This window comes from Ylistrum balloti, unplaced genomic scaffold (assembly GCF_031769215.1).
Source record: "Ylistrum balloti isolate Yb309-2 unplaced genomic scaffold, AGI_CSIRO_Ybal_v1 Utg370140, whole genome shotgun sequence".
Lineage (NCBI taxonomy): Eukaryota > Metazoa > Mollusca > Bivalvia > Pectinida > Pectinidae > Ylistrum > Ylistrum balloti.
In genome coordinates, this window is record NW_026782147.1 from 549,807 (window position 1) to 563,144 (window position 13,338).

A 13,338-nucleotide genomic window follows, 5' to 3' on the forward strand; every position below is an offset into this window, starting at 1 on the left:
GAGATAATGGATATCAATAATCAATAAATGGATTACAGAAACCAACAAATCGATTGATGGAAATCTGTAAAAAAAAAAAAAAAAGAAGGCATTTTCACTTTGGCTTGCCATAAAAGAATTTTTCATCTCTGATGGTTCAAAACAAGAAAATTATGTTGCGTACCTCAAAGAAAGCGTTTTCATCAGATCTCTTTGGTGCACCCTGTACATTTTTGATAGGCTGTATTGACACAATGTCTAGTAAGTCGATGAACCCCTTACAACTAGAATCTTCCATAGCGTCATAATACCTCAGCTGTTAAAACAATGGTATAACACATCAAACACTGATATATACAATGTACATAATTAATATAAAACAGCGATGATAATAGTATACTGAGAAATCTGATATTTTTGTGGGGTTCAATTTTCATGTTTTTTTTTCTTTTTTTTTTGAAAATTACTATTTGGTGAACATTTTATTTTGTGAATAGAAAAGGTCAATAAATCTACTTGTACTAATACAACTTCTGGACGTCTGAATTGTTGAGTCCACACAAAATCAATGAAAATGAATCCCTCACGAAAAGCAATGGTTTTACAATACATGATTTGGTTATGATATTTCAAAAGCTCCGAAATTTTAGGGAGACTAACCTGATGTTTGGTTGAATCAAGGACAAACCAGCGCTGTTTCCATCCCTTGAGCAGAGCACCACGCTTGTATAGGTATCCCTCAAATGTTGGCTGTTCTCCACTACCTGAAGACATCTGTTCAAAACCTGCAGCACTGCTAGTTACTGTTGTCACTGAAGGCAAAACATACTCATAGTAAGTAATAAAAGTAAGCACTCCAGTCATCAAGTCCTTTAGTGGTGCTATTATATACTGGAAACATTCATATTTTCTTCTTTGTATCAATTTTTAAAATTTGCAAAGTGTTATGTTTTCTCTGAAATATAAACACTTTATCTATTTGTGAAGGAGCAAACGGAACAAAGGTTAAACTTTAGAAAAATTTCCCTGTATGAAGTATTAACAGTATGTTGTTCAGTAAGGTAGCCAACAGCTACTATGAGGGGACTCTGCCGCAAAATGACCCTGGCTGTTGTCAGAGTGATAAACGTAACAAAAACCTCCAACAAACTAATGAGCTGTATATCTGTATCATACAGGAAATTAAACAACTGTACAGTAATTATAACAATTTCATCACATGACTTATTTTCTGTTCTGTACAGAACAGCATACAACTACTTCCTTCATTTCATCATTCAGTGAAGAGAAGACATGGTGATGTAATAGTACACATTTTGTTACCTGGGATGTAATTTTAATCTTAAATAAACAGAATTTTGAACAGCTATAATTATGTGTCATGTGAAGTTCAATTTAAATGCATGTTCTGATAGAAAAACACTAGCACTCATTATACCAGAACAGAAATATTTCACCATTAAGTGTCAAAATCAAATATACAATTTTAGTCACATACTTTTTCACCATTAGAGAGCAGGCCCTGAAATGATCTTATAACTTTCTCAATTTGCCAGCTAAATATTCATAGTGCAATTTTATGGCCAAAAACACTCCATCTTACAGTAACATATCTGATTTTGCTTCCAATCTTTGAGAAGAATGACTCACCCCCTGTAACAGACCCTGACTCAGAGCCTCCAGCCCGCGACACATTTGAGCTACTGTTGCTATCGGCGACAATCTTGAGCTTTGTACAGTTCTTTGGCACGTTGTTGACACACTTTTCATGACAGTTATAGCCACAGTCTGCACAATGCATACCTATAAATAGAATTTCTGTGTACAGTGTCTATACATCTGATTCTATTACTACCAAAGTGTCAAAGCATCACCAGTAATTAAAGTCTTTACACAGAAATCTACGTTTACCAAGTAGATACAGCCCTGTCTTTAGAAGTCCTCACATTTACCAGCTAAATATTGACCTGTCTTTCAAAGTCCCCACATTTAACAGCTAAATACTGACTAGTTTTTCAAAGTCCTCACATTTACCAGCTAAATATTGACCTGTCTTTCAAAGTCCCCACATTTAACAGCTAAATACTGACTTGTCTTTCAAAGTCCCCAAATTTACCAGCTAAATATTGACCTGTCTTTCAAAGTACCCACATTTATCAGCTAAATATTGACCTGTCTTTCAAAGTCCCCACATTTACCAACTAGATACAAACCTGCCTTTATTAGTCCCCACATTTACCAACTAGATACTGACCTGTCTTTATCAGTCTCCTTATTTACCAACTAGATACAAACCTACCTTTATTAGTCTCTACATTTACCAACTAGATACTGACCTGTCTTCAGAAGTCCCCACAGGACCTGTGAACAGTAATCACAATACACAGGTGTTGTGTAGGTGTACTTCTCAAATCTGTGCGGCTGACTGAACATTTTAGCAGCTTCACCGAGCATCTTGCCCTTGACAAGAATCTCCAGGGTAGAACGCTTATGGATGGAGCGGCCGTGGGAGCGCACCATCTGAGTGTTAAAGGAAGCATTCCTGTGGATAGTATCCCGGGTTGGACGTTCTATTTTGTCCCACACTGTCTTCCACTTCTGTGGTAGGAGTCCCAGATCACTCTCTATCTTGTACATCTCCTACAGCAGTGAATAACTGGTTGAATACATTTTTCATTCAACTTTATAAACCTTTTACAGATAAGTTTATGTAATTGACATCGTAATTGCCATAGGGTGGTTAAATCTGTCCCAAAACTACTCCAGAATCCATAAATGATGATAAGAGACACTGAAGATATATTTCTACTGTCATTATTCACTTTTGGAAATCAAACAAAATTTCAAATTCTATCAATCTATAAGGTTGCAATTTTGTAAAATTAGGAAATGACCTACATATTTTGTACCCCTATCCAACTGATCTGGTCACAGTTGTTCAAATGCTGGTTAGATATACCAAGTGTTTAGTAAAAAAAATTCAAACATGATGTAAACAAAATAGGATAAACATTCTTTAGCATTTCACAGCTGTTGTTTGTTAAGACAAGACAGACGGATATATTTTGAGAGTTGTTTGTTCAATGGCAGCAATCTGAATTAGCTTTTGTGTAAAAAAGGGTCAGAAGGCTGCACTAAGTTTCCATGGAAATGGGCCAAATTACCTCTAATGGCTGCATAACAATTTCTCCAGCCAGAAATACTAAGTAAACTTTACATGCTATTCTTGTTTCTTAATAAAATCAATATCTGATTTGTTGTTTACATGAAGCCACAACTAAAAACTCTTATTGTAGGTTAAAAGGGGACACATAATTAATGTGTATAAAATACGAAACAATTTCTAGGATTGTAAGGTATCATGAGGCATTTTTTAGCAAGATGAATCAAGATGACAATCAGAGAGCACAGATAGATTTTAAGGAAGAAATATGGTAAACTAGATATACGAAAATATTCATTTGGGCTGAAAGCCATCCATATTTGGAATAGTTTTACTGGGTAAATAAAATAACTGAATTTGAAATTGCCTTGGAAAACCACTGGCTAAATCTAGAACTGAGACATAACTACACAAGGGGATAAAATTGCACTGGAAATGATATGGACATAGAGACAAATGATATTGACATAGAGACATTGTAAGTCTGCATTCATAAATTATTGTAGCTAAAGATATGGACATAGAGGCATTGTATGCCTGTGTTCATAAATTATCATATCAAATCCTATTAAAGCTTACTTGTAGCTGCCATGTAAAAGCATCAGGCTGCTGGATACGTATGTTGTCATAGCAACCGTTAACAACCTTACGAGACTTCTGACCAGAGCTCTCTGCAGCCTCCTCCTCATTCAGCTGTATTTCACGCTGCGTTACTTCGACCTCGTATGGCGGGCCATGGGCCAGGTCCTCTGTCAGATAGTATTCCCAAACACGCAGGTTTGACATGTTAGAATACGGTCGCAGCACCTGGTAAGAAGAATCAAAATAAAGCACGGAAACTGTTGTGAAGGAGGACTGAATGTTAATTTTCTTAGATTGACAAATGCGAAAAATGATTTACAACTATTGAGAAATGAGACAGAATTATTTTAGATTCAAAAGCAAAGCCAAAATATGACAAAATACTGTCAAATGTAAACATTCATAACACATTAATTCATGTTAAATGTGGATTCAAAGTTCCTTAATCAAATACATAATTTTATGAAATTTGCTAAAAAGTGCCTCATTATCTCACAGTTATACCATTATGTTTTTTATAGTTCTCTTGGAGGAACAAAACTCACCACCTCCTGGTCATGTGGACTGTAATAGAAGTTCCAAAAAATGGCTGATTTGCGATTATGTTTGTCGATGTAGTCCCAGACAGACATTCCCAGGCTGGGCTGGTGCTGATGGCGGTAGGCAAACCCTCCTGTAAAATACCAAAATACCTAAATAAATAAGGGCATCACAAAACCAGGCATCACCTCACAACAGAAAAACAAGGGCACCACAAATCCAGGCCTTCCTTCACAACAGAAAACAAGCGTATCACAAAGCCAGGCCTGCCCTCATTACCACTGTGCCTCAGAACATCTAGAGTGAGAACTTCACACACTTACCTTCTATATCTGTATCTTCTATAAATTTCACACACTTACCTTCTATATCTGTATCATCTATAAATTTCACACACACTTACCTTCTATATCTGTATCATCAATCTTTGGGATCTTCCTTTCCTCACACAACCAGCCTGCCTCCATACGTTCATACTCGTTATCCAACATAAAGCTCCTGAAGCGACTGGCAACATAGTGGTAGGCCAAGAAACGCAGGTAAAAATCATTGTACTCAAACGACAGCGGGAACTGGTTCATCACCTGAAATACAAACATCCTTGAGTAGTGGTTCAATGCAATATGACACAAGGAGTAAAGATACTACAGCATTAACAGTGATTGTATAAACCTCTGCTTCACCTTTGTGTAGCAGTATTCGACCTTTTGCAAATATTAACACCCAAATAGAAATATTGAATGATATATAAATCAATTAAAATTCCATCTCTGTAGATTTTGCTGAAATTAGCTGCACTTATAATCAACACAGAGGGAGCTTGGGACTCACTATCGTTTGATCTTTATTGGTTGTTAAGAACTTGGGATTTTTTTATTTTCTCTTTCTCTTTCAACATTGCTCTTAATGACATGTATCAACATGTGAATATGTTATTATCCAAAGACAATGGAAACTTGTACTATTGTAATATTGACTCAGGACAGCCATAAAACATGTCACAAAAAATAGCAATTACAAACTTTGACTATCAAAATTCAAGATGGTGACCTGTCAGACATTTGTCTTGCAATTAGTCCTAAAATCAAACATTCGCAATGAAGAACCAAGGGAGATCTTCTAGTGAAATTCAGTACTTATCAAGAAATATGTTTAATAATTAAAGTTTATCACTATTCCTTGAGAAGTACCACATAGATCTTTTTCAAATTTAAGCTGTAAGTTTCCCTTTGTCCCTAGTTGTGTCCTTTCGGTTAGGGATTGATCAGAAAGAAAATTGGATAGTCAAAACCAGACATGGCTGCTTGTCAGCTATTTTGTTGTTCTGATCAGTCTAATAAATGACATGTCAGACATTTTTATCCATGGCAAATGTCAGAATCCAAGGACGCAAATTATAGCAATAAGATATCAACACCAAAGTCACTACTAAGGGTCCCTATACATTCTGTGACAACAAAAATTAATGTTTTATACCTGATGTACTACATCAAGGAACTGCAGGAAGAGTGGAGCGAAACCGCTTGCTTGATTGGCAGCTGTCTGGTTACTTCGATGCGTGAACCTGTGACCGAAAGACAGCCACTCCTTCTCAACGAGGGCACGAAAGCCATCAATTGTGCGGTAGTAGGGATCAAGGAGAATTTGGGCCACGGACACTACCTGTGTGGTAAAATCCCATCCATCCTCTAGACACATCATTACCGAAGAACCCTGTACATCCAACAGGTCAACTGTTGCTCCAGCCAGCTGCAGGATGTTCTGTATCTGTAAGTCAGCCATAAAACATGTTTACAAAAACCATACAGATATATGTGCAACAATTTACATGTACCTCAGGTCAGACAACTAACTTACACTGACAGCGTTAAAGTGATCCCTAGTGATAGTTAGGACTACAAAAAATTTCTTGATCCAATTGCAGTGAGAGGGAAAGAATTATCACTACACAGAAAATGATTTCTTGTACTGAAAAAAAAATCTCATGTTCCAACTACCAGGGAATTTAAACTAATCAGAAGTTTTCGGCAAAATTGACCGATGGCCATCAAGATCAAATCAGGGGTAAAACTTAATGTTTACATATAATGTAAATACGAAGTTAACATTTGCTGTAAAACTAGTTAAATGTGACCTTTGACCCTTTAGCCTTGATTGATTACTAACAAAAGATCAGGAAGTCCTTTATCTGTATATATACCTGTAGCAGCCACTCGCACTCCTCAACTGCTTTATAGAAAGTGTTTTCCTGCGTGGGTGGGGCACTTGGAACACATGCCCTCATCAACTTTTTAAAGCTGGCCTTGACATGACGCACCTCATAAAAGTCCACTGGTATAAAGTCACATTTGGGAAAAGATTCCATTTTTATACCCTAGAACATGCAAAAAGTTAAATGTTATCACAAAGTCAAACTCCTGAAGTCTCACTACAGTGATCAAGTAAAATCCTTTCACAAAGATTAGGTCAAGATAATTTTTGGTAAAATATTGAAATGACTGATATTTCTGGTTATACATATGTAGTACCTGGAAAAAAAAACCTCTCAGGTCCTGATGAACAGTGACCTAAACATGATCGAAGAATTTCCAAATCAAGAGTAATTATCCAGTTTTAAATTGTCTTCATAGCCAATGATTCCAACATCATCAAATCTATTTGTTGACTGATTTTCTTTATCTAATTAAATACTCCTGGATACGATAAACCTTATTTGATTTTCATTTCTCATTTGACTTTCATGGTCAAACAATACCTTAAACACATTTTTTATGAAACCTTTGACATCAAACAATACACAAGGCTATTGTACATACAAATACCTTACTCATTGAGTTTACTATAAAGCACACATACCTTCATTTGTGCCTTCTCGCCAAGAACATAGAGAGCCACACGCTTCAGGCCTTGTACAGAGCTGTTGATGAGATCACCATGACTACGATCACCATAGCTACCATCACTCAGTGCCCCATTCAGACGAGCTGCAGATGAGTCAAGACTGGCAGTGCCACTCATCCGTGACTTTTCCTTAATGCTGCCAATCCTTCCGAAAGCTGAAAGATAGTAATATACTGAGGTTGAATAAAAACCAAGACATTATGGTGTTTTAGAGTTGCACTTTGAACATCCAGTCTTAGACATCATACATACATACACAAGAACAATTTCAGTATGGAGTTGAAGTTTTTAGGGATATAAATCCAATTATTGAATAAGAATCACAACAAAATCAATTTCGCTGTTACATCACGCTTTAAAATGTCCAAACTTGGTAGTAAACATTATACTTAGCATCCAGTTATCAGTTAAGACTTCTATGATCGTCATGGTAACGAGGCTTTAAATGATCATAGTCATGGTAACATGGCCTTTCATGAAATGACAACTATGTAGACAACAAAACACGGTATGTCCATGCAAGTAAGGGGACTACCATCTGTCAGTGCAGGTCCTTCAGAAATTAGTGTTTTATCAGTACGATAAATGAAGCAGATATATAGGAGACGACGCTGCTGACTTGTAAGGGCAGACAACTGCAATCATGCTCGATAACTTAAAAGTATAAGATACAAAAGTCTTAGGTCAGTAATGATGTGTTAGCAGTTCACCAGTACTACAGTTATATCTAACACTTACAAATCTCAAATCTTCTAATTTGAAATCAATCCGACAAAGTTTCTTTTGTTTCAGTTTCTTACGGAAGGAATAATTAATCTAGTAGTGTAATACAAGAGTAGTTTGCGGCCATCACAGTGCAAAGAGAGTGTGAATTACGTCGTTAATTTGATGAATTATTTTTATTTTAATGTTTCCCGTTGCAGGAATAATTAATCTAGTAGTCTGATACATTTTGCAGTTGTTACAGTGCAAAGATAGAAAAGTTTTTACTGTAGAGTACAAATTATGGTAGAAAATTTACTTATACAGGTTTTAACTACTTTACATCAATTAAAAACAAGTTAAATCACCATTAAGTCAGTTATCTCACCAACAGAAGTTTTTCTAATTCTCAAAAGTCCTAAATGAAATCAAGATAATATGATCCATTGATATATTAGAGCAAGTGACAAGTTGAGCCTTGACATGAAACTCTTATGAAGTACATAACAAGCATGTTCACAATTCAGACAAGGAAATAAAAGGATAGCTCACATGACATGTTAATTAAGATTGCACAAAAGACACGTGAGTGTATAGCAGATTTAGATACAAATGAATTAGATACAGTAGTGCAATATAGTAAATTAGAGTCTCAATATAGCTGTTTTCTCATTCTGAAACTGTATGAAATGTTCAGGGCCTAAATTTTGAAACCAACAAGGCAAATGAGGAATCCTTAGAGATCAAAAGAAATGTTGATATCTTGATAAGGTGTAATAGCCAAAAAATTCAATAAATTTATTAAAATTCATATTTCTGATAAATTCAGAAGAATGTCAAGTACATGTGTATATTCTGAACTGTGCCACTATTTGGATGAATTAAATTGTGGCATGCAGGTTACGACAAACCTCAGGGACTAATAGTCCACCAGCAGTTAAGTTTGTTATTTCACAACTGCACTCTTTTGTAAAAATATACTGCACCAAACCCTATCCATGCGACGATTCGACACATAATGTGCCAAAGGTACAGTCAACGTGCTGAATAAGCTATACGGAACACTAATGGGAAATGTATGTAGGTTTTTATATGTATGAAACCACTGGAGGGTACTCAAGATTATGTAGATACATCACACAGACGAGTATCAAAATATTGATAAACTGAGTACCACAAAATCTGTGGTATAAATAAACTGAGTACCACAAAATCTGTGGTATAAATAAACAGAGTACCACAAGATCTGTGGTATAAATAAACTGAACACCACAAAATCTGTGGTATAAATAAACTGAGTACCACAAGATCTGTGGTATAAATAAACTGAACACCACAAAATCTGTGGTATAAATAAACTGAGTACCACAAGATCTGTGGTATAAATGAACTGAATACCACAAGATCTGTGGTATAAATGAACTGAATACCACAAGATCTGTGGTATAAATAAACTGAATACCACAAGACCTATGCTATGAATGAACTGAGTACCACAAAATCTGTGGTATAAATGAACTGAGTACCACAAGATCTGTGGTATAAATAAACTGAACACCACAAAATCTGTGGTAGAAATAAACTGAACACCACAAGATCTTTGGTATAAATAAACTGAACACCACAAGATCTGTGGTATAAATAAACTGAGTACCACAAAATCTGTGGTATAAATGAACTGAGTACCACAAGATCTGTGGTATAAATAACATGAGTACCACAAGATCTGTGGTATAAATAAACTGAGTACCACAAGATCTGTGGTATAAATAAACTGAGTACCACAAAATCTGTGGTATAAATAAACTGAACACCACAAGATCTTTGGTATAAATAAACTGAACACCACAAGATCTGTGGTATAAATAAACTGAGTACCACAAGATCTGTGGTATAAATAAACTGAGTACCATAAGACCTATGCTATGAATGAACTGAGTACCACAAAATCTGTGGTATAACTAAACTGAACACCACAAGATCTGTGGTATAAATAAACTGAGTACCACAAGACCTGTGGTATAAATAAACTGAGTACCACAAGATCTGTGGTATAAATAAACTGAGTACCACAAGATCTGTGGTATAAATAAACTGAGTACCACAAAATCTGTGGTATAACTAAACTGAACACCACAAGATCTGTGGTATAAATAAACTGAGTACCACAAGATCTGTGGTATAAATAAACTGAGTACCACAAAATCTGTGGTATAACTAAACTGAACACCACAAGATCTGTGGTATAAATAAACTGAGTACCACAAGATCTGTGGTAGAAATAAACTGAGTACCACAAAATCTGTGGTATAACTAAACTGAACACCACAAGATCTGTGGTATAAATAAACTGAGTACCACAAGATCTGTGGTATAAATAAACTGAGTACCACAAGACCTATGCTATGAATGAACTGAGTACCACAAAATCTGTGGTATAAATAAACTGAACACCACAAGATCTGTGGTATAAATAAACCGAGTACCACAAGATCTGTGGTATAAATAAACTGAGTACACAAGATCTGTGGTATAAATAAACTGGGTACCACAAGACCTATGCTATGAATGAACTGAGTACCACAAGATCTGTGGTATAAATAAACTGAGTACCATAAGACCTATGCTATGAATAAACTGAGTACCACAAAATCTGTGGTATAACTAAACTGAGTAAGAGATATATTGTCTAACCTGGCATTTTAACCACATCTACACACCAGTCAACCATCACTCTACAAACGACATGCTTCCATGCCTTGTCTGTCACACCAACTATTTTCTCTGTCACACTAGACATTTACTCTGAATTACATGTTCAGCAGACATGCAGACATACAAGCTGTTGTAATGATACTGTGACAGTTAGCGTCGTATGAGGTCAAACGTTACATCACATTGAAAGAATCTCGATGACTTGCTAAGAAGGAATATATATATACATGGTCGGTATTTCCCTTTGGGCAGGTAAGCAAAAAACAAAAGCCTACAGGTTATTGTTGTTTTATATATCATTCCTCATAGTATTGACTGTCAGACGCTAGAGTCTGAACAATTCCAGCAAGTTAAGATAATAACTGACTTACTGAAAAAAAGATATATATTTTTTAAGTTATTATCTAGCTGGGGATAATTGAGCTTAATTCAGTCCACAAGATGTAGGTATATGTATACATGGTTAGTACGGCAGTACAGGACTAATGTCACATCAAGTCACCCCACACAAATTCACACAGCCATTAATACTCAACAGGGAATTTTTCTGCTATTAATGAAATATTTCACTTTCGATGAGGATTTTTCTCAATATTTCCAAATAAGTGACCAGGGATCTGTGTAAGGGGACTTGTGTGTGTAGGGCCTCAGAAGTCAGGCATGCTACATTCCCACAGTGGCTGATGTAAACAGTATACTTTGCCAGTAACCAGCTCGTGACCGTGACCGCCGAGGCAGGGTAAGGACTGAAACATATATACGTAGGTATTTAGTGTGCAGCACCAGTATATAATTATACGCTCCAGTGAACCACTCTTTATACATATGTGGTACAGTATACTTCCTGTAAAAACGTTCTGTGAAAGTATTCTCGTGTCTTAATTTTATACCATGCCAATATGTATCTTTCCTGTGATATCTCAATTCCAGTAGTTGGCAGCCATCTTTTCCTGCAGGCTTCTACGTATTTATCCTATGTGACTCACTGCTTATACAAAATGTAGTCCCCTTCACCAAAGGATGCTTCAGACCAAATCACTGATAAAATACTTAAATCCCTACATATGAATACTTATTTTAAAATTAACCCTCTATTTCTATTTGGCCTGGGACCTCTGCCCCTAGGATGACTAAAACATCTAGATATACAGTTGAAACTCGCTGTCTCGAAATCGCTCAAGTTGAAATTTCATTTGAGTTGTGTGCATCTTCAGGAAGGATAAAAACGAAACTAACAAACCAGTACAAACTTTTTGACGAAATCTGATTCCAACATTTCCGATAGAAACTAATCTTGAACTTGTTTACTAATGTACTGTTATCGAGCACTTTGTCAGATTTAATGTTTGGACAATGAAGTGCTGAAAGTATTTTTATTGATAGAGTCTATATCTGTGGTGGTTTGTTAAGTCTAGTGCTTGTACAATGTTTGCTGTAACAGGTAAAAACTTTCTAGAGCTGCATTTTGCATATGTTTATTTATTCATTTATTCATATTGATATGATATGTTATGTCGCTTCATACATTGTTTCTTGTTGGGTATCAAAAGCAAATTTGAATTTCATTTTTTTGTCATGTGCTTGGTCAGTACGGGTATAGTACCAGTGTGCAGGATGGAACGACGCGAGTACAATGTATTTGATTGGAGTTGTTATTACACGTTTTGTTGTTTGGATGATTAAACAATAAAAGAAGAAATAGAAATACATTTATTTGTTTATTTACTGCCATTTCAAATAACAGATTAAACTATGCTGTTTGTGTGCTATCGTAGCCCTACCTCGTTCAACCGTAACTCAATGTCAGGAAACTGATATCGTCAACCTTACGTAAACATTTCGTTTGAGTCAAAATTCGGATAATACAAAATATTTTCCATGGTCCCTTGAATTTCGAGATAACAAGTTTCAACTGTACAAAAATCAGTTCCCTTAAAACACATCAAACGATGCCAAAGGGGGCCATAATCACTGTTTATACAAAATTGAGTCCCCTTCACCTACGTATGATCTAAACCATATTTGGTCCATATCAATTAAGATTTTCAAACAAATTTGAAATGGACGAAGGATGGATGATGGATGTCATGCCATGGCTTAATCTAAAGAGTCCTTTGGACCAAAAAAGCTGAAAATTTATAAAATCTACATGCAAGATTCTCTCATGATTGTAAACAAAATTAAGAATACTAAAAAAAAAAGAAAGGGGAAGGCTTCATTTACTTTGTTTTGTGCATTTCGGTATCTTGTTTTCTAAAATCTAACATTCAAGACTTTTTAATAATTGGTGTGTAGAAAATGTTTGCTTAGTGTATAATAGTAAAATAATCATGCATTGTAGGGATAGACCAATGAAATTATATCCATATTTCAATCAACCAATGAAATCACAGCTCTATTTCAATCAACTAATGAAATTACTGCTAACTTTAAATCAACCAATGAAATTATAGCTATTGTGAATATTAATAAAAGAAAGAAATGACAATTAAATTCTTTCAGCTGTTGATATAATAAAATGTAACTATTTATTAAAAAATTAACATTTAACATGTAAATAGATTAAAATCAAACTCACTGAAGAAAAGTCTAAATCTGGACATAACCTGCAACTATTTTCCTTCATAATAGCTATATACAACATGCTAATTTGTACACGAGTAAATTATACAATAGTATTAACAAGTCCAAAATAACGATTTCTGTTACCAAAACTATTACCTAGAACACGGCAGGTCTAGAAAGCTAGCTGTAAC

The 13,338-nt window shown here is 35.4% G+C and overlaps 1 protein-coding gene across 1 annotated transcript in view; it reads right to left on the reverse strand.

Annotated features, from left to right (window-relative positions):
- The window catches only part of LOC132550685 (myotubularin-related protein 13-like), a 57,048-nt gene that overhangs the window by 5,046 nt on the left and 38,664 nt on the right, over positions 1-13,338 (reverse strand). The window contains exons 30-40 of the mRNA XM_060214776.1: positions 11,281-11,328; positions 7,121-7,320; positions 6,465-6,638; positions 5,741-6,031; positions 4,668-4,848; positions 4,270-4,397; positions 3,722-3,949; positions 2,316-2,619; positions 1,630-1,782; positions 640-791; positions 164-295 (exon numbers count right to left, since the gene is read on the reverse strand). Of these exons, the coding sequence (XP_060070759.1) occupies positions 164-295; positions 640-791; positions 1,630-1,782; positions 2,316-2,619; positions 3,722-3,949; positions 4,270-4,397; positions 4,668-4,848; positions 5,741-6,031; positions 6,465-6,638; positions 7,121-7,320; positions 11,281-11,328 (1,991 nt within the window). The remainder of the gene's footprint in view (positions 1-163; positions 296-639; positions 792-1,629; positions 1,783-2,315; positions 2,620-3,721; positions 3,950-4,269; positions 4,398-4,667; positions 4,849-5,740; positions 6,032-6,464; positions 6,639-7,120; positions 7,321-11,280; positions 11,329-13,338) is intronic.